Raw genomic sequence first — 22,393 nt, forward strand, 5'->3', positions numbered from 1 at the left:
TTAGGCTTTAATGTTGACATTAGATGACTGTCTGTATGTATCTGTACCTACAGGTGGAAAGTGTCAATGCATCCAAAGACTTCACCTCAGTCCCTAAGTGCCACATGTCCTCAACCACCAGCCACGCGGGCCTTGGGCACAACGGAGAAGTGGAGTCTGTCAACGTCCAGCTGAAGCCTGAGATACCGACTCCGGAGAGGGGGAGCCCAGAGCAAAGTCCGCACGAGAGGAAGAAGTGTGAGTATGAGCAGGAAGATCTTCTGGAAGGGGACACTGTGCTAGAGAATGGACGATGTACCCTGAGCGATGGGTTGGACCCTCAGGAAGTGGACGATGATGTGCTCATGCTGTCTGCCCCTAAGAAGAGAGGCCGCCGGAGCTTGTCGGACAACACAGAGAGAAGTAGGTGTTACTGGTGACTTGGGGTCTATTATGTGTTTCACTGTTATTGCTGTAACACATCATTGAGTTAAATGCTTCTAAAAGTGCTGGTTGCCTGCCTCTGGCTTTAGTACCTTCTCATCAACGGTCAGAAAAAAGTATACGGTAGTACACTATACAGCCAACAGTTTGTGAACAACTGACCATCAAACCTATCTACAGTCAGGTCCATAAATATAGGGACATTGACACAATTCTAATCTTTTTGGCTCTATACACCACCATTTTAAATGAAAAAAACAAAATGTACTTTAACTGCAGACTTTCAGCTTTAATTTGAGGGTATTTACATCCAAATCAGGTGAACGGTGTAGGAATTACAACAGTTTGTATATGTGCCTCCCACTTTTTAAGGGACCAAAAGTAATGGGACAATTGGCTGCTCAGCTGTTCCATGGCCAGGTGTGTGTTATTCCCTCATTATCCCATTTACAAGGAGCAGATAAAAGGTCCAGAGTTTATTTCAAGTGTGCTATTTGCATTTGGAATCTGTTGCTGTCACTATCAGTGAAGCAAGCCATCATTAGGCTGAAAAAACAAAACCATCAGAGAGATAGCAAAAATATTAGGTGTGGCCAAATCAACTGTTTGGAACATCCTTAAAAAGAAAGAACGTAAGACCCAGAAGACCACGGAAAACAACTGTGGTGGATGACCAAAGAATTCTTTCCCTGGTGAAGAAAACACCCTTCACAACAGTTGGCCAGATCAAGAACACTCTCCAAGAGGTAGGTGTATGTGTGTCAAAGTCAGCAATCAAGAGCAGACTTCACCAGAGTGAATACAGAGGGTCCACCACAAGATGTAAACCATTGGTGAGCCTCAAAAACAGGAAGGCCAGATTAGTTTGCCAAACAACATCTAAAAAAGCCTTCACAGTTCTGGAACAACGTCCTATGGACAGATGAGACCAAGATCAACTTATACCAGAGTTATGGGAAGAGAATAGTATGGAGAAGGAAAGGAACTGCTCATGATCCAAAGCATACCACCTCATCAGTGAAGCATGGTGGTGGTAGTGTCATGGTGTGGGCATGTATGGCTGCCAATTGAACTGGTTCTCTTGTATTTATTGATGATGTGACTGCTGACAAAAGCAGCAGGATGAATTCTGAAGTGTTTCGGGCAATATTATCTGCTCGTATTCAGCAAAATGCTTCAGAACTCATTGGACGGCGCTTCACAGTGCAGATGGACAATGACCCAAAGCATACTGCGAAAGCAACCAAAGAGTTTTTTAAGGGAAAGAAGTGGAATTTTATGCAATGGCCATGTCAATTACCTGACCTGAATCCGATTGAGCATGCATTTCACTTGCTGAAGACAAAACGGAAGGGAAAATGCCCAAGGAACAAGCAGGAACTGAAGACAGTTGCAGTAGAGGCCTGGCAGAGCATCACCAGAGATGAAACCCAGCGTCTGGTGATGTCTATGCATTCCAGACTTCAGGCTGTAATTGACTGCAAAGGATTCTTCCACAGGCGGTGGTCTCAGCGGGGAGCATTGATAGCTTCAAGAAGAAGATCACCTGAATGACCGCAACATACAGGGATATGTAATGTAATACTGACACATAATCACACACATAGGTTGGACTTGATGGACGTGTGTCTTTTTTCAACCTCACCTACTATGTACTATGATTTGCAACCAAGTATTAAAAAGTGAAAGTTTGATGGATGATTGTTAATCTGTCCCATTACTTTTGTTCCCTTAAAAAGTGGGAGGCACATATACAAACTGTTGTAATTCCTACACTGTTTACCTGATTTGGATGTAAACACCCTCAAATTAAAGCTGAAAGTCTGCAGTTAAAGCAAATCTTGTTCGTTTCATTTCAAATCCATTGTGGTGGTGTATAGAGCCAAAAAGATTAGAATTGTGTCGATGTCCCAATATTTATGGACCTGACTGTATATACCTTAAAGTATATGGACAACCCTCCAGACGATTGAGTTCAGGTGTTTCCACTGAAGGGCACTGTTAATGCTACCACATAAAAAGACATTTTAGATAATTGGGCACCTCCAACCTTGTTGGAACAGTTTGTGGATATCACTTTACTGTTCCAGCATGGTCGTGGCCCCTGTGGCAAAGCCAGCACCATAGAGGCATAGTTTGATGAGTTTGATGTGCACCCCTGTCATGCCCCTGTGGAGTATCCTGCGCAGAACCCTGGCCTCAGGTCTTCTTATCCAACATCAGTAACTGACCTTACATATGTTGTTTTAGCTGAATGGGCACAATTCCCCAGACATGCCCCAAAATCTTGTGGAAAGCCTTCCCAGTAGAATGGGGCTGTTTTGGCAGCTAAAAATGAAGGTTGAGGGCAGATTCTATATTAATACCTATGGTTTAGGAGTGGAATGTCCAACAAGCCTATATAGGTGTGATAGTTAGGCGTCCACAAACTTTTGATTCACATCCTTGTTGCGGGTCAGTGACTCATCAGCACAGAAGTAGAATCAGTCTTCTATGGCAGCCAATCTAATTTTTATTAAATATATCCTTTGTTAGTCCACCATATGCTTCCTATAATCCTTGGGCATGTAAAGGGAAAACTTCCCACCCCGCGTTCCCAACACCTACAGTGATCATGATTGTTTTCACTTTTTCTGTTGTATCCTTCATTTATTTAAAATGATAGAGAAAGGAGTTGGAAGAACTAATTTTAAGCGGAAACAAAAAAACGTATATTTTCTGTGACTTCAGCTTTCGAGATCTCTGGATCTGCTGATTGTGTTGATTTTTGGTTTTCACTAGGGGGTTCCTCATGCTAATCCATATCTAAAGGCCTTATGCACACTGCAGTTTGCTCAGTACAGCAGCTTTTTTTACTGATCCAAAATGCAGCCCATTGTTTCCAAAGTGCCTGTGCGCATAGGCTCGTAAACAAGCGCTGCATATTCTTGAGTAAAAAACAAAATCTGCGTTCACAGTCAATATTTTGCGCCGGTGCACAAAATACAAACAAATGCGTGCATACGAGCATAAATAATCATTCATTTTCCCTAGGATGTATTGTGCGCAGGTCTGCGCAAATCTGAGCATAAATACGCACAAATACCTGCAAAAAAAACGCCTGAAATTACAACTAAAAAAGCAGATGCTCAAACATCAATACAGTGTGCAAGAGGCCTAATTATGTACTCAGTTTGTTTTTCCCAGGTTTGCGACAGGTTCACTTTAAAGTGATTTTCCTCTTGCAGGAGTGAACGTTTGATGATTGAGTAATACACCTTCTATTGGGCAACTCAAGTTTTTAAAGATGCAAGCTTTTCCAAACACGTTAAAGAGGAACTTTACTCACCCCTATCCCCTCACCTCTATCCCCCTCGTTACCTTTCTGACAGGGTACACCACAACATATACTCACAATACCAGCAACTCTATTCTGTGTAGATGTGCTGCTGCTGCTGTGTACTGGGTCCTGTGATCTCCTCTTCATCTGTGATGTTATCAGGAGGCTAGCTGTCTTTTCCGGGTTCATGCAACCAGCCTCCTGATGATGCACATGTGCTGTGGTGCATTATCAGGTGTTGGCTGCAGGTTTCAGTAATAGACAGCAAGCCCCCCATGATGTGCCCTGTCACATGCGCAAGCAGAGTACCTGCAGCCCTCATGGGATGCATGACGTGGATATTCCAGGAGGCTATGGACAATAGAAATGTCATGCTAGGCTAAGACAGAATCTAGGAATTTTTTTTTTTTTTTTAAAACAATCACTTTGCTATTGTTAGAGAGGGGTGGGTAGTGGTGGGGTGGGGTGGGAAAAAGTGGCCTGAGTGGGTGAAGTTGATTTGTCAGGAGATCTTGATGTTGTGTTTCTAATGGTGGCCTTTTAGGTGACCCTGCCACTTTACAAAAAGCATGTGCCCACACATGCTGCACCTGCAGCAACTCTGATTGCCCCCTGCTATGACCAGTTGCCACTGCCAGACACTTCCTGGTGGTGTTGAAGCTTGCCTACACTCACTCATCTCACACCCATTCCTATTGGACAATAGCAGCCCTGAATGATGAGCCAATGGTAAAGCAGAGGGCTGGAGGCCAGCCCTAACACCACCTGGAAGGAAGTGCCTGGAATTTAGGGCATAGCACCAAAAGCTGCTGCAAGCATGTGTAGGCACCTGTAGATACCTACACCTTATACCAGCTAGCAAATGTAGATAATTAGCCAGAAAAGGTACCATCAGTATACTGTAAGCTTGCATATCCCCAGTCATTTAAGCCCTGGTTAATGCTAGTGTGACTTCTGATGTGTCTTGAGTCTCACAGAATCCCATGACAAGAGAAATCACATTGTTTTCAATGGCACCCGTCCTAATCAATGCAACTCTGCATGGGGCATTGGAAAAGGTTCCTGCACTAAATGTTTCAATGCACCAGAACAGATCAAAAATTATACCTGCTGCAATGTTGCAACATGCAGTAACGTGGCAGCACAGAGCCCCAGCACCACATCAATAGTTAACTAAAAATACTGAATCACCTGGCCTCTCTTGTCAGTGGCACCACAGTTCTTCTTACCAGTCCCTCTGACTGCCCAGCTCTCCTGGTTCTCTCGCCTCACTCAGCCTGTAGACGTTTGAGACCTCCTGTCTCTTGACTTCTGGCTGGGGCACCTCTGACCCCTGAGTGAGACGTCCAGTCTCCAATATGGGAGCCCTGAGATATCCTCAGGCTTGAGTATAAAATGACCCTGCACACCTGTGTACTCACACCAGCTTCAGGCATACAGTAAAATCCAGACACAGGAATGAAGGCCCAGTCCCACCCAAGACTCTTTGGAATCTTCAAGCTCCAGACCCCAATTCAGGTTTACAGAATCCCGAGAACGCCAAAACACACAGCTTTCTCTGCTCAGAAATGATTGTTTGAAACTTTGCATTAACCCTTAATGTGAATTCTGTGTCATTTTCTCCTACATTTTCTCAGAGGCAGGGCCTCGCACTGTCACAAAACATATAAGTCAAGATGTTCCTTCATGGGGTTTCATGGGAAGACACATCTTAACCTGTATGTTTGTATAGGTCCACAATTTCAGGTGAGAGCACAGAGTGATCGGTGGTGGAGCTCAGTCAGCACGTCCATAGGAAAAGCAGGCACAAGCACATCGGGTGGCATTCTTATGCCTCATTTCCACTGAGCAGATCGGTTCGGGTCGGTACAGTTTGGAAGGCCTAGAATGGTCCGGCCTATTCAGGTGAGCGTTTCCACTGCAAGTCGGACTGACAGGGGCCATACGTGGGTTTAGAAAAAATGCCTAGCATGGCGTCACACGTCCACCAATCAGTGGAATGTATCGTAGCTCCGCCCTAACGGAACCGTTCCATTTTCTATGGCCCCACATCTGAAGCAGGACCCTGAATGGAGCAGTACGGTTCGGTTGTATGGGCCGCTTTCATAATGGAAACACCCAAAATAGCGTACCGTACCAAACCAAACCGATCCGCTCGGTGGAAACGAGGCATTATTTATCAATACAAAAATAGACTTATTGCTCTCTTTATATAAGAATAAACCAAAAACATTTGATTTACACTGTGGACATTTACTGTGTATTGATGCAAATGCAAATAAGGAATATTATTATAGTCTCGATTTATTCTGAGTTTTGTATGAATGTAATATAGATATATATATATATAAGCATGGTGGTGGCAGGATCATGATTTTGGGCTGTTTTTCTTGAGCTGGAACAGGGGCCTTAGTCAAGGTAGAGGGAATTCTGAACAGTTCCAAATACCAGTCAATATTGACACGAAACCTTCAAGCTTCTGCTAGAAAGCTGAAAATGAAGAGGAACTTCATCTTTCAGCATGACAACGACCCGAAGCATACATCCAAATCAACAAAGGAATGGCTTCATCAGAAGAAGATTCAGGTTTTGGAATGGCCCAGCCACAGCCCAGACCTGAATCCGATTAAAAATCTGTGGGGTGATCTGAAGAGGGCTGTGCACAGGAGATGCCCTCACAATCAGATTTGGAATGTTTTTGCAAAGAAGAGTGGGCAAATATTGCCAAGTCAAGATGTGCCATGCTGATAGAATCATACCCAAAAAGACTGAGTGCTGTAATAAAATCAAAAGGTGCTTCAACAAGCATTAGTTTAAGGGTGTGCACACTTATGCAACCATATTATTTTATTTTTTTATTTTACTTCCCTCCAACTAAAAGGTTTTAGTTTGTTTTTCAATTGAGTTGTACAGTTTATAGGTCACATTAAAGGTGGCAAAAGTTCTAAAATGATTTATCTTTGTCTCATTTTTTTACATCACAGAAACCTGACATTTTACCAGGGGTGTGTAGACTTTTTATATCCACTATATGTTAATTCTGGAAAAAAATAGCAGCAGTTAAAATACCTCTGGTGATTTCTTTTTTTGGAGGTGCAAGGTCACTTTAACAACAGGCTGTCTGGCAATTTCAAGGTGCATGCAAGCAGATAAATTAAAGGGGTTGTAAAGGTTCAGTTTTTAAAGAAAACAAACATGTCAAACCGCTGTGCAGTTGGTATTGCACAGAGTGGCCCCGATCCTCCTCTTCTGGGGTCCCCCTGCGGCGCTCCTGGCTCCTCCTCTTCTCGAGTGCCCTGTCTCAGAAGCGCTCTCCTTCATGGACACCCATGTGGGCGCTCTCCCGTGTCCTGCTTCTGTGTCTATAGACGCAGAAAGCAGGTCTTGGCCCCCTCACCCGGCGCCAACGTCTTTGGATTTGATTGACAGCAGAGGGAGCCAATGGCTGCGCTGCTATCAATCTATCCAATCAGGACACGAGACACCAGCTAGAGCTTGCAGGGCGGTCATAAAAGTCCTGCAAGCCGCATCTTTGGAGCGCATTAGGAGCGGTGTATTTACCGCTCCTAAAGGGCCCCTTCCCATTGAAAACAATGGGGCAGCAGCAGCAAAGGGTTCGTTTTAACCCTTTTTCGGCCGCTAGCGGGGGGAGTTAAAACCGCCCCACTAGCACCGCTAAAACGACAGTAAAACGGTACCGCCAGCGCCCGCACGCCTCAGTGTGAAAGTAGCCTCATGCATAGAATGCTAACACTAACCTATCTAACCATGTAAAGAAGAAATCATTATACTTATCTTTATTTAAGCCGATTCGACCCGATCCCACGCTGAGCTGTTAGCTGCGGTTTCGCTGTGGAGGCGGGTACAGAGGGCCTCTGTTGTTCTATATGACTCCATCCACACTGAGGCTGGTCGGGGATGGGGGGGGGCGCCCCTTTTCTTGTCATGATTCCGGAGCTGCAATGCGCAGCAGTGCTGCAATACAGGGACGTCCTTGGTCTATCTCATGCCGGAGATGGGGTTGGCGTGGCTCCACTTTGGCGCTTGCGCCGGTGGTGGATTTCACTGCCAACTCCTATTCTCATTTGATGTTGTGCATGACGTTGGTCGGGAACCCGCCCCATACCTGGATTACATAAGCAGGCGAACTTGATTGCCTTACCATTTCACTATGTGTTTTACACCACGGAGGCAGCACATACAGCTCATTCTCTGGATACACACACATAAGGTATGCACATTTTTTTCTTTTTCTTTTCTCAGCCCTTTTTCTTCCCTTTTTTGACACATGCTCATTTTTTTCCTCATTAATGTACACATAGCACCCCATATTGACAGAAAAACACAGAATTGTTGACATTTTTACAGATTTATTAAAAAAGAAAAACTGAAATATCACATGGTCCTAAGCATTCAGACCCTTTGCTCAGTATTTAGTGGAAGCACCCTTTTGATCTAATACAGCCATGGGTCTTTTTGGGAAAGATGCAACAAGTTTTTCACACCTGGATTTGGGGATCCTCTGCCATTCCTCCTTGCAGATCCTCTCCAGTTCTGTCAGGTTGGATGGTAATTGTTGGTGGACAGCCATTTTTAGGTCTCTCCAGAAATGCTCAATTGGGTTTAAGTCAGGGCTCTGGCTGGGCCATTCAAGAACAGTCACGGAGTTGTTGTGAAGCCACTCCTTCATTATTTTAGCTGTGTGCTTAGGGTCATTGTCTTGTTGGAAGGTAAACCTTCAGCACAGTCTGAGGTCCTGAGCACTCTGGAGAAGTTTTTTGTCCAGGATATCCCTGTACTTGGCCGCATTCATCTTTCCCTCGATTGCAACCAGTCATCCTGTCCCTGCAGCTGAAAAAAACCCCACAGCATGATGCTGCCACCACCATGCTTCACTGTTGGGACTGTATTGGACAGGTGATGAGCAGTGCCTGGTTTTCTCTACACATACCGCTTAGAATTAAGGCCAAAAAGTTCTATCTTGGTCTCATCAGACCAAAGAATCTTATTTCTCACCATCTTGGAGTCCTTCAGGTGTTTTTTAGCAAAATTCATGCAGGCTTTCATGTGTCTTGCACTGAGGAGAGGCTTCCGTCGGGTCACTCTGCCATAAAGCCTCGACTGGTGGAGGGCTGCAGTGATGGTTGACTTTCTACAACTTTCTCCCATCTCCCGACTGCATCTCTGGAGCTCAGCCACAATGATCTTTGAGTTCTTCTTTACCTCTCTCATCAAGGCTCTTCTCCCCCAGATAGCTCAGTTTGGCCGGATGGCCAGCTCTAGGAAGGGTTCTGGTCGTCCCAAACGTCTTCAGTTTAAGGATTATTGAGGCCACTGTGCTCTTAGGAACCTTAAGTGCAGCAGAAATTTTTTTGTAACCTTGGTCAGATCTGTGCTTTGCCACAATTCTGTCTCTGAGCTCTTCAGGCAGTTCCTTTGACCTCATGATTCTCATTTGCTCTGACATGCACTGTGAGCTGTAAGGTCTTATATAGACAGGTGTGTGGCTTTCCTAATCAAGTCCAATCAATATATTTAAACACAGCTGGACTTAAATGAAGGTGTAGAACCATCTCAAGGATGATCAGAAGAAATGGACAGCACCTGAGTTAAATATATGAGTGTCACAGCAAAGGGTCTGAATACTTAGGACCATATGATATTTCAGTTTTTCTTTTTTAATAAATCTGCAAAAATGTCAACAATTCTGTGCTTTTCTGTCAATATGGGGTGCTGTGTGTACATTAATGAGGAAAAAGATGAACTTAAATGATTTTTTTCGTCCCCACTGTGTGTGTATATGTATGTGTATATATATATATATATATATATATATATATATATATATACACTACCGTTCAAAAGTTTGGGGTCACCCAAACAATTTTGTGTTTTCCATGAAAAGTCACACTTATTCACCACCATACGTTGTGAAATGAATAGAAAATAGAGTCAAGACATTGACAAGGTTAGAAATAATGATTTGTATTTGAAATAACATTGTTTTTACATCAAACTTTGCTTTCATCAAAGAATCCTCCTTTTGCAGCAATTACAGCATTGCACACCTTTGGCATCCGTCCACAACACTTTTTTCCAGTCTTCCTCTGTCCAATGTCTGTGTTCTTTTGCCCATCTTAATCTTTTTCTTTTATTGGCCAGTCTCAGATATGGCTTTTTCTTTGCCACTCTGCCCTGAAGCCCAAAATCCCGCAGCCGCCTCTTCACTGTGGATGTTGACACTGGTGTTTAGCGGGTACTATTTAATGAAGATGCCAGTTGGGGACCTGTGAGGCGTCTGTTTCTCAAACTAGAGACTCTAATGTGCTTATCTTCTTGCTTAGTTGTGCAACGCGGCCTCCCACTTCTTTTTCTACTCTGGTTAGAGCCTGTTTGTGCTGTCCTCTGAAGGGAGTAGTACACACCGTTGTAGGAAATCTTCAATTTCTTTGCAATTTCTCGCATGGAATAGCCTTCATTTCTAAGAACAAGAATAGACTGTCGAGTTTCAGATGAAAGTTCTCTTTTTCTGGCCATTTTGAGCGTTTAATTGACCCCACAAATGTGATGCTCCAGAAACTCAATATGCTCACAGGAAGGTCAGTTTTGTAGCTTCTGGAAGGAGCTAGACTGTTTTTAGATGTGTGAACATGATTGCACAAGGGTTTGCTAATCATCAATTAGCCTTCTGAGCCAATGAGCAAACACATTGTACCATTAGAACACTGGAGTGATAGTTGCTGGAAATGGGCCTCTATACACCTATGTAGATATTGCACCAAAAACTAGACATTTGCAGTTAGAATAGTCATTTACCACATTAGCAATGTATAGAGTATATTTGTTTAAAGTTAGGACTAGTTTAAAGTTAGCTTCATTTAAAAGTACAGTGCTTTTCCTTCAAAAATAAGGACATTTCAATGTGACCCCAAACTTTTGAACGGTAGTGTATATATATATATATATATATATATATAATTTTTTTTTTTTCAAAACATATGTTTTTTCACCTTTTTACACTTTTTTTCACACATGTTTTTCACATCTTTTTACATATTTCATATACATATTATATTCCAGAACACCATACTTGCAATCCTCCCCACACATGTGGAATGTGCTGTGGCAGTCAGGCATGCTATGTGGGTGTTTTCTTGACCGGGGCGGGGTCCCTTGCCTCAGCTCCGGAACAGACAACCATTTGGAGTCCTATCTTCCTCTCTGCCAGCCAAGTACAGTGTTTTAGCCGACCTGTGAGTATAGATTTCTTTCTCCCCATGAGGTATATTCTCCCTTTAAAGGGGTAGGACATATTAATTAATACTACATATCCATTTGCATTCACAGTTTACTTCTGTACCCAATTCCTGATATATGGCAGATAGCCATGAAACGCGTTGAGTTTCTATGGGGTGCTCAGTCAAGCCTGGCTCACTACCTATTCACTGGCCCATATATATCTTTTATACATTCAATATTCATTGAGTAGTATGTAACCACTTATGTGTATGTGCATCTATCTAACAGCAGCTCTTTTGCATATGGGTTACCAATGCCTGCTAATAGGAAATACCTTGTATTATACTTTATTAATATTTACTATCTCTTATGTGCTGCCAAGTTGACATATATGTATCTATTACGTTTATGCCATGTGTATGTGCAGATACACATTTTTTATCTGTTTTATATTATTGTTACAAATAAATAATGTTTACCAACCACTCTACCTCAACAAGTCAATTGCCTCATTTAAAGTCCCACATTCCCTTTTTTGATTAACTACTCAAATACCGGGCCGATTCTGGCATTCCTCTCCTACATGTAAAAATCATAATTTGTTTGCTAGAAAATTACTCAGACCCGCCAAACATTATATATATATATATATATATATATATATATATATATATATATATATATATATAATTTTTTTTTAAAGCGACCCTAGAGAATAAAATGGCAGTTGTCGCAATTTTTTATGTCACACGGTATTTGCGCAGCAATTTTTCAAATGTGATTGTTTTGGTGGAAAAAAAAACAGTTTCATGAAATGAAAAAAAAAAAACAAAACACAATATTTACCCCAATTTATTTGTATAATGTGAAAGATTATCTTACGCCAAGTAAATAGATACCTAACGTCACGCTTTAATATTGTGCACACTCGTGGAATGGTGCCAAACTTTGGTACTTAGAAATCTCCATAGGCTACGCTGTAAATATGTTTATAGATTACCAGTTTAGAGTTAGAGGAGGTCTTGCGCTAGAATTATTGCTCTCTCTCTAACGTTTGCAGCGATACCATGTGTGATTTGATTGCTGTTTACATATGCGGGCGTGATCTACATATGCGTTCACTCCTGTGTGCGAGCATGAGGCGATGGGGGCGCTTTAAAATTGTATATTTTTTTAAATTGTTTATTTTCTTTCTATTTTTTATTTTTACACCTTCCCTTTAATTTTGTTTTTTTTTTTCACTTTTATTCCTATTACAAGGGTTGTTTACATAGGGCATGACAGGTCCTCCTCATTTAGATATCTGGGGTCTATAAGTCCCCACATCTCTCCTCGATGCTGCAAAGCCTGAAATAAAAAAAAAAATTAAAAATCAGGCTTTCCAGCAAAAAAAAAAAGAACGGCATAGTTTGCCGTCGCCAGAAATTACGTCATGACGTTGCTTCCGGCCTCGAGCGAGCTTTGTCATAGAGTTCTATGGAGGCATTGAAGACTCTTTTAAGCACCACTATGGCTTCATGTACACTGCTGTGGGTAAACGAACGTTTAGGAGCAGTTGGGCGTTTTTTTCAGCTGCCCCTGAACTCTCCTCAATGTTATCTTTTCAGTACATGTACACAGGGTGGTTTATAGTCGTTTCTAAGCAGTTGAGTTTAGAAGCATTTTTTGGAAAGCATAAAAATGCGTTCAGGACAGATGTTCAGAGGTAACTCGCGTTTAGCCGTGTTTCGTTTACAGGCGTTTTTCATTTTTGACTATTTGAAAAAAAATGCTTCTAAACGCAAACGCGACAAAACGGAAGTTTTTAAACGTCGGTTACTATCTGTCAAGGACCGGGCCTATTTTTCAGACTCTGTGTTTAAAATCTGTTTTTTTTTTTTGCTAGAAAATTACTTAGAACCTCTAAACATTATATATATATATATATATATATATATATATATATATATATATATATATATATATATAAAATTTTAGACACCCTAGAGAATAAAATGGGGGTCGAAGCAATATTTCTGTAACACCGTATTTGTGTAGCGGTCTTACAAGCGCACTTTTTTTTGAAAAAATACACTTTTTTATTAAAAAATAAGACAAAAGTAAAGTTAGCCCAATTTTTTTTTATATTGTGAAAGATAATGTTATGCCGAGTAAATTGATACCCAACATCTCAGGCTTCAAAATTGCACTCGCTCGTGGAATGGCGACAAAGTGTTACCCTTAAAAATCTCCATAGGTGGCGTTTAAAAATTCCTAAAGGTTACCAGTTTTGAGTTACAGAGGAGGTCTAGTGCTATAATTACTGCTCTCACGATCGCTGCGATACCTCACATGTTTGGTTTGAACACCGTTTTCATATGTGGACGCGGCTTACGTATGCGTTCACTTCTGCGTGCAAGCTCGGCGGGATGGGGTGCTTTAATTTTATTTATTTTTTTAATTTTATTTGACTTTTTATTTTTTATTTTGACACTGTCCTTTTAAAAAAAATGTTGGTTCACTTTTATTCCTATTACAAGGAATGTAAACATCCCTTGTAATAGAAAAAAAATGACAGGACCTCCTAAATATGAAGTCTGGGGTCAAAAAGACCTCAGATCTCATATCTACACTAAAATGCACTAAAAAAAAAAAAATGGCATAAAAAAAAAAATTCCCCTTTAAGACCATTGGGTGGAAGTGACATTTGACGTCGCTTCTGCCCTCCAATGCTATGGAGCCGAGTGGGGGCCATCTTCCATTCACTCGACATCAGGCTCAGAGGAGAGTGGACGCGATCGTCTCCGCCGATACTGGTAAGCAGAGGAGACGACCGGAGCGCAGCTGGAATGGGGAGGGCAGCGAATCCGCCGCAGAGACCACTTTTATCTGAAAGCTGACTGCCCACTGAAGAAGAGGATACCGGGGGTTATAGCAGCTATCTGCTGCCATAACAATGATTTTCCTCTTCAAACTGCCAACGTATAACGACGGAGGGCAGTCCGCAAGTGGTTAACAAAGCCTATCCGAAGCCTTGTTTTGAAGCAAATGTAAACTATCCCTAAGTGTCATTTCTGTCTGCTGCCGCATTCCTCTGCTATCAGCTATGAATCACTTCTGACAAGTTTTCCTGACCCCAAGAGAAAAACGATGATACGGGAGGGACCTCCAGCTGATTGACAGCCTCAGCTCTCTGTTCCTGTGTGCTGTGTGAAGGGGGTGTGTCCCTTCCCTTCAATCAGCTGTCAGAGCTCTCCTCACTGAGCTCTGCAGTGTGTAATTTCAGCTCCCCACCCCATTTTTCCCTGACCGCTCAATCTATAAATTCTAGACTTTGAACAGATGTAGAGAAAAGAAGACCGCAGATAAACAGGTACAACTTATGTAGGAGGATTTGTTTAACCTCTGTGTATCACCTGAGGCCAGTTACTTCACTGGGTATATGGAAGGGTATACAACCACTTTCATAGGTGTGCGCAGCCTATTGCATTAGGGTGTGCACTCCAAAGCTCAAACACATTGTACCGTTCACTCACTGCGTTCATTCAGAAAGGGAAGGGACTGGTAAATTACATATTTACAGACCCATTCCCCCACTCCTTCTCAAACATCCCCCTGGGTGTGCACGCTGCAGCAGCTGGTGGGAGAGAAGAGGAAGTAAGCCAGCAGCACTGCATAGGGGAGCCAGGGCAGTAGGGGAGACCTGCACTGCATGGGGTGATAAGGTTGTGCCCAGGCACACCTGGCACACCCCGTGCGCACGCCTCTGACCACTTTAAATGTACATATAATCATACGGGAAGATTTTTGTTGAAATGAATTGTCTGGGGTGTCTTTAGGTTCTGTCGTAGGGGGTGTAGAGAAATATTTTCTATTATAATGTAGCACTAACTCACCGCGGAGCTGCTGGTTTAAGCGGGTCTGTTACCTTCACCTTGCTTCCCTTGTTTTACCGGCACTGGGTCTAGGGGTTCCGTTGAGTTTACTTCTGGACGACACACGCACCAACTCTGGAGTACGTTTTCAATGCTTTATTGAACAAACAAACTTTAGGAAGTAGCAGGAAAGAAGCGGAAAAGGAAACTTTCAGGAGAAACTCAAATATCTTCTTATAGAATCTTAGCGACAAATGTCCTGGTAGAATTCAGATAACTAGGTGGAATGCGCTCCCCATATGGGACACACTCCTTGCTCGTCTGGATAGGCCTCTCTCACCAGTCTAGCAGCCAGTACGCAGCACGAATCAAAAGTCTCTGCCACAGACTCATTTGGGGGGTAAATCAGTACGATCCGCTGCCACAGGATGTATCAGATTTATTCTAATAGTGAAAGTCAGTCACAGTGCTTGAACCTTTAAGCCGAACCGGCAACACTATGCTGTATAGTTACTTCTTTTGGATACGTCCTTCGACCAAGTCACCAGGCCCCTCTATAGACCAGCATGCTGCGTGATCTCTCCAAGACGGGTCCTCCCCTGGGATCTCCTCGGTCGTCTAGCTTCGTCACACAGGACCGACAGCTCAGGACCATTCCTCGACCGCGGTGGTAGGCCCCAGACAAGCCTCTGGGCCCACCCCTGCGCCGCAGCATCGTGGGCCTCCTGATCGGAGGACCACGAGGTAGCACCTTAACGCATACCTGTCGGCCAGGAGGGCCAGCAGGTGGCTGTACAAAAAAGAGACCCTAGAACATGGCGTCTGTCCCATAAATACCCTCTTCCCAGAATGCAACTCGGAGGACCACCTCTACCGAGCTTGTCTCCGAGACAGAGGAGCATCTATACACTTCGACACGTTGCCTTTCCAACACTGACCAGTGGTAACAGCGACACCCACCGGTCAGCACGGAAGCACACACAACGTCATCCATACTGGAACAGAGGCAAACTTTTAACCTTCCTAACACACTATTTACTAAATTTACCTAACCTGCGGTAGATTGTAAATCTACCAGCACTACAATAAGTTCACAATGACAAGCTTGGAGACTTGCCTCCTGGGTCGGGATCCAAATGACATGGTACTGAGATCCCGGTACAAGAAACTACTCTCCCACACCTTGTGCTGGTTGCTCTGTATAGTAAAGGTTTTAATTGGCAGGTACAATTTAAGTCCCATTTTGTTCCAGCAACTGTCATAGTGGACATGCTAGGAGGCACACTTTCCTAGAGAGGTTGAGGAGGTGCCGTCACATGGTCTGCTGACCACAGAGAAAATGTAGTTGTTTAAAGATGTGTCTGCGGTCTGTTCCAAACAATCGACACAAAGCAGATGAGGACTATGGCTTATTGGCACATGGCCTACCTGGCATGTGTGTACATTTCTTTATGCAGCAATGCCCTTTGCAGAGGACCTCTTGTGTTCAGCATGGGAAGATGTTGGTTTTACAGACACATCAGATCACATTTCTTCCTGTTGGTTGACCTCTAAACCGTCCCCAACCTAGCTTTCTAAGAAACAAAAGTTACAGCAGACGTTCTCAAGCAGGAAACCAAAATAAGCAGCAGCTTTCTTGTGCAAAGATGCATTTAGAGAGCTGGTGAAACGTCCAAACACATCAACAGCCACCTTTCTTTTCTGTCTTCATATACATTATGTATAGAAATATATATACTCAGCTGCCTCTTTATTTAAAGTGGAAGTAAACTCCCATGCATGATTTTTACCTATAGCTACGCCTATAATAAGGCTTACCTATAGGTACTGTAAATATCTCCTAAACATGCACGGTGAGTTCACTGGCACGTGCGCTCTGAAGGAAGGGCATACCCTGGCTACTCCTTCAGAGTCCTGAGTCCGGCAGCTCCTGTGCACATACGTGGGAGTGACGTCATTGCGGCTGCGGCCAGTCACACAGCCGGAGTCCACAAACCTGCAAGGAAGACCGGGTGAAGGTGGAAGTGCCTTCAGTGGTGACAGCACGCCGCTGGAGAGCTTCGTTCTAAGTTTCACATAATGTGTTAGTATCATAGCTCCCAACTGTCCCTGATTTCGAGGGACTGTCCCTGATTTGGAGAAATGTCCCTCTGTCCCTCATTCCTCCTCATTTGTCCCTCATTTTGGTCTGATCTATATAGATGTATATAAAATGCACTTTTTATCTATCAAAAAGTGTTTCCCAGGGCTAAACCTTTCATCTGGTTTCTAAATTGCTGCATTTGTAAATTCCAAAAGTCAGTATAAAGGAATATTAGTGGTAAAAAAAAAGCATTTGTGGGTTTAACCAATCTTGTTTTTTTTACAATTCTCCTTTAAGGGGGCGTGGCAAGGGGTGTGTCCTATGCCTGCATGCTTTTTCTGATAGGTGTCCCTCATTCCCATCTCAAAAAGTTGGGAGGTATGTAGTATGCATCAATGACATTCACAACATTGCCTTGCAGGTTTTAAAAAAAAAAGCCAGCAATTTACTATCGTTTTAAAGACCTGTTTACACTAACATGCAGTGCGGGAGAGCCGCGTTCCTGAGCAGCCTCACGCAACACATTCCGAATCGCAATCCCCTTGCAAACTGCTGCGGGGGGCCAGTTCAAGTTAAGGACACTCCCAAACGCAGGTCGCGAAAGCATTGTGTTTGCCCGCACCGGATCACATGGTACAAAAGTACCATGCAATGCGGTTGTCGCTTGTTTCAAAAAGTAGTGCATGCACTACTTTTGGTGAGGTGCGATTGCAGGCCATTCAAAATGGATTGGGCTAAAATCACATTGCACAGACCTGCATGTGAAGCACACAGGAACCGCACAGCTTTCCTCTGCGATTTACATGCAGATTTTAGTGTGAATGGGCCCTAAGTGTCCAGACAAAATGTTTTGGATGAAGTGGAGAAGGGTTAGAACCCATGATAGGTTTTTACTGCTGTCCAGGGCTCCTGATGACAATACGGTTGATTTACTAAAGAGGAATTGGGGTTGATTTACTAAAGGCAAATACACTGTGCACTTTGCAGTTGCCCTCTGCAAGTGCAGCTGCTCCAGAGCTTAGTAAATGAGGTTAGGTTTCACTTTGCAAAGAATACCCAATCACATGCAAGGAAAAAAAACAGCATTTTCGCTTGCATATGATTGGATGGTTGAAGTCAGCAGAGCTTCCCCTCATTTACTAAGTTCTTTTTCCCTTTCGTAAATAAACCCCATAGACTGTGAACTTTGCAAGTGCAGTTGCACCTATTTTCCTTAGTAAGTGCAATATGGTAAAACTTCACTTTGTAGAGAATACCCAATTAGGTGCAAGGAAAATAATAATAATAAAAAAAGATTTTTGCTTGCACTTGATTGGATGATGGAAATCAGTAGAGCTTTACCACTTACTAAGCTCTGGGGAAAATGAGCGTGACTGCACTTGCACAGTGCACAGTCTATTTGCCTTTTAGTAAATCGCCCCCCAGGTCTTACCAGACAAGAAGTGAGGGAAAATCTTCAACAAGGACAGCAGCGTTACTACATTATGAGGCCCCATAGCAAAATATTGATGTGGCATTGTTAGCCCTGCCCCTTCTAATATGTAAACTAAAAATCCTATTCCCAATATTATAAAGCTAAAAGCAGGGGGAGGTATTCTGTAGTCCAAATCAGCAGTAGCATAGGGTGACAATGCTGCTCCTCCATACATGCAGCAGAGTGAGTAGGTGTTGTCAACCTAGGGCAAGAAGTCTGTTATGGGCAGAATCACCAGGTGAAGATATAGTGCATTGAAAAACATAAATGTATTTTATTGGGATTTTATGTGATAGACCAACACAAAGTGACACATTATTGTGAAGTGAAAGGAAAATTATAAATGGATTTCAAAACTGTTTACAAATAAATATGCAAAAATGTGTGGTGTGCATTATTGTGTATTCAGCCCCCCTGAGTCAATACTTTGTAGAACCTCCTTTCACTGCAATTCCAGCTGCAAGTCTTTTTTGAGGATGTCTTTACCAGCTTTGCACATCTAGAGAGTAATGTTTGCCCATTCTTCTTTGTAAAATAGCTTAAGCTCTGTCAGATTGGATAGAGAGCGTCTGTGAACAGCAATTTTTATGTCTTGCCACAGATTCTCAATTAGCTTTAGGTCTGGGCTTTTACTGGGCCATTCTAACACATGAATATTCTTTGATCTAAACCATTTCATTGTAGCTCTGACTGTATGTTTAGGGTCGTTGTCCTGCTGGAAGGTGAACCTCCTCCCCGGTCTCAAGTCTTTTGCAGAATCGAACAGGTTTCTTCTAAGATTGCCCTGTATTTGGCTCCATCCATATTGCCATCAACTCTGAGCAGCTTCCTTGTCCCTGCTGAAGAAAAGGATCCCCACATCATGATGCTGCCACCACCATGTTTCACAGTTGGGATGGTGTGTTCAGGGTGATGTGCAGTGTTATTTTTCCGCCACATAAAAAACTTAAATTTTGGTCTCATCTGACCAGAGCACTTTCTTCCACATGTTTGCTGTGTCCCCCACATGGCTTCTCGCAAACTGTAAACTGGACTTCTTACGGCTTTCTTTCAACAATGGCTTTCTTCTTGACACTCTTCCATAAAGGCCAGATTTGTGGAGTGCACGACTAATAGTTGTCCTGTGGACAGATTCTCCCACCTGAGCTGTGGATCTCTGCAGCTCCTCCAAAGTTACTATGGGCCTCTTGGCTGCTTCTCTGATTAATGTTCTCCTTGCCTGACCTTTCAGTTTAGGTGGACGGCCATGTCTTAGTAGGTTTGCAGTTTTTCCATACTCTTTTTTGGGTGATGGATTGAACAGTGCTCCATGAGATGTTCAAAGCGATAATTTTTTATGACATAACCCTGGGGGACTTCTGAGGACAATTTGTTCCACTAAATTTTAGTTAGAGGCATCAAAGTAAAGGGGGCTGAATACAAATGCACGCCACACTTTTCAGATATTTATTTGTAAAATACGTTGAAAACCATTTATCAGTTTCCTTCCACTTCACAATTATGTGCCACTTTGTGTTGGTCTATCACATAAAATCACAACAAAATACAATTACGGTTTTGGTTGTAACATGACAAAATGTGGAAAATTTAATGGGGATGTGAATACTTTTTCAGGGCACTGTACACTACAGAAGTGTTCTTAAGCCTAAGGCCCCATTCAGATCAAGGAGTAGCGAAAACAGGCAGAAATGTGTGTTTCTTCATATGCACGAAAAGGGCACAACATGCTTGCAGTGCCATTATTCTTTAATGACACCCAAAATGCAAGTAGCAGTCTCACGTCTTGTTGCACGTTTTCCCCGCATCAAAACACACTTGCGTCACACAATGGGCTTGGCTCATGCCAAAATTTGGAGCTTCTTTACTGTGTTTTTTTAAGCGGAGGGAGGCCCATTCAAATGAATAGTGTAAAAAACGGATTGGAAAATGTGACACAGGAGTGTCGCTCTGCTACAATGAGAGAGTAATAACCTCTGTCTGGTTTTTATTTTTGAAAATGGAGGTAAGGGAAGGACTGGATCCATATGTAACAATATAAACCATATTGATGTGTGTGAGGGCTTTGACTGGCAGCCATTAGCGGGCACCTCAGGTGAAATCCAAGAGGTATAGAAAAAAAAACAGGAGCGTGTATATTTTGTCATAAAATATCAAAGGCTTTACAATCAGCTGCTCTACTGAGATATTAATGTCTGTTTTTTTAACTCATTCAAGCTGGGGTCCATCCAGGATCTCACCTGCCATTTTAAAACCCAACTCCAGGAAACATAAAAAATATCTTTTGAAATGGAGCCATGCCCGCACTGTAAGACCCCTTTCACACTGGGGTGGTGCAGGCATTAGCGGTAAAGCGCTGCTAGTTTTAGCGGCGCTTTACCACTGTTATAGCGGCGCTTTTCGGCCGCTAGCGAGACGCTTTTAACCCCCGCTAGCAGACAAAGAGAGGGTTAATAGCGCCCGTGTTGTGGCGCTGCCAAAGCGCTTTGCAGGTGCTTCGGCAGCGCTGCCCATTCATTTCAATGGGCAGGGCATTTTGGGAGGGCTGTATACACCGCTCCTGCGCCGCCCTAAAGATGCTGCTTGCAGGACTTTTTTTCCCGTCCTGCACGCGTATCGCCCAGTGTGAAAGCACTCAGGCTTTCACACTGGGGTGGCTTAAGAGGCGCTTTACAGGCTATAATTGTAGCGCTAAAATGCCTAAAAAAGACACCAGTGTGAAAGGAGTCTAAGGGTTATTTGCTTATTTATATCTAGGGGCCATAGAAAAGAAGATCTGCTTACCTGATCCTCTGCTCCTCCATGCTGCTTGATCGTTCTTTGCAGTGTCTTCTCCCCCATGCTCCAGCGGTCTAAGTTCCTGATGTCATCATGTCCAGTGCACCCTGCATTGTGCATGATGATGATGCCGGAGGACAGTCCACCACTGGAACATGAAGAAGTGGAGGATCAGGTAAGTTAAAATACTTTTACTCTGCCCTAGACTAAGCGATCAGTTAACCCTTGCAGTGTAGGTGCAGCCCCACTGCAAGGGAGGATTTTCAAATTTCCTGGAGTTGGGCTTTAAAGTAGAATTAAAGGCAACACTTTTTTCATTTTGGATAGAGTCAGGGAGGGTTATAACCCCTGTCTGTATTTTCTTTTTGCCATATGTGTCCCATTGGGGAGATTTCCCTTCACATCCTGTCCCATAGCCAAATCAGTAAGTGAGAGGAAATCCCTCAGTGATGAGAGCTGATTGGAGGGAAGGGATACACCCCCCTTCACACAGCGCACAGGAACAGAGCTGTGGCCGTCAATCAGCTGGAGGTCCCTCCCCTGTCACCTTTTTCCCTTGGTGTCAGGAAAACTTGTCAGAAGTGACTCATGTTGAGAGCAGAGGAACACAGCAGGAGACAGAAATGACACTTGGCGATTTTAATTGAGACAAGTACATACTATAGAGCAGGGGTGTCCAAACTTTTTTCAAAGAGGGTCAGATTTGATGAAGTGAACATGCGTGAGAGCCGACCATTTTGCCTGACATTCTTTGACCCAATAAAATTAAATGCAAATTAACTAATACACTGCCCAACAAGAATTTTCTTGCCTTTGTGGCTGTGTGTGGTGAAGAGTCTAAGGATGAGCCTGGGCGCGTTATTTGGATATACTGTATTTATCGCCGTATTAAACCCGCACAGGCGTATAACACGCACATTCGCTTTAAGAGGGAGGTTTCGGGAAAAACATACATTTTTAATAAAGGACTGTTAAGCAAAAAAAGGGTCAGTGCCCATCAATGCAGCCTAATCAATGCCATGAATGCAGCCTCACCATTGACATGAATACAGCCTCACCATTGACATGATTGCAGCCTCATCATTGCCATGATTGCAGCCTCACCATTGCCATGAATGCAGCCTCACCATTGACATGAATGCAGCCTCACCATTGACATGATTGCAGCCTCATCATTGCCATGATTGCAGCCTCACCATTGCCATGAATGCAGCCTCACCATTGAC

At 43.2% G+C, this 22,393-nt stretch overlaps 1 protein-coding gene across 9 annotated transcripts in view; it reads left to right on the forward strand.

Annotated features, from left to right (window-relative positions):
- Positions 1-22,393, forward strand: part of LOC141139158 (DNA (cytosine-5)-methyltransferase 3A) — a 390,588-nt gene that overhangs the window by 201,382 nt on the left and 166,813 nt on the right. For all 9 annotated transcript variants that reach the window (XR_012243729.1, XM_073625034.1, XM_073625036.1 and 6 more), the window contains one exon: positions 54-402. Coding sequence is in view for 8 of the 9 variants with exons in the window: in XM_073625034.1 (XP_073481135.1) it covers positions 54-402 (349 nt within the window). In the remaining variant the exon portion in view is untranslated. The remainder of the gene's footprint in view (positions 1-53; positions 403-22,393) is intronic.

This window comes from Aquarana catesbeiana, linkage group LG04 (genome assembly GCF_042186555.1).
Source record: "Aquarana catesbeiana isolate 2022-GZ linkage group LG04, ASM4218655v1, whole genome shotgun sequence".
Lineage (NCBI taxonomy): Eukaryota > Metazoa > Chordata > Amphibia > Anura > Ranidae > Aquarana > Aquarana catesbeiana.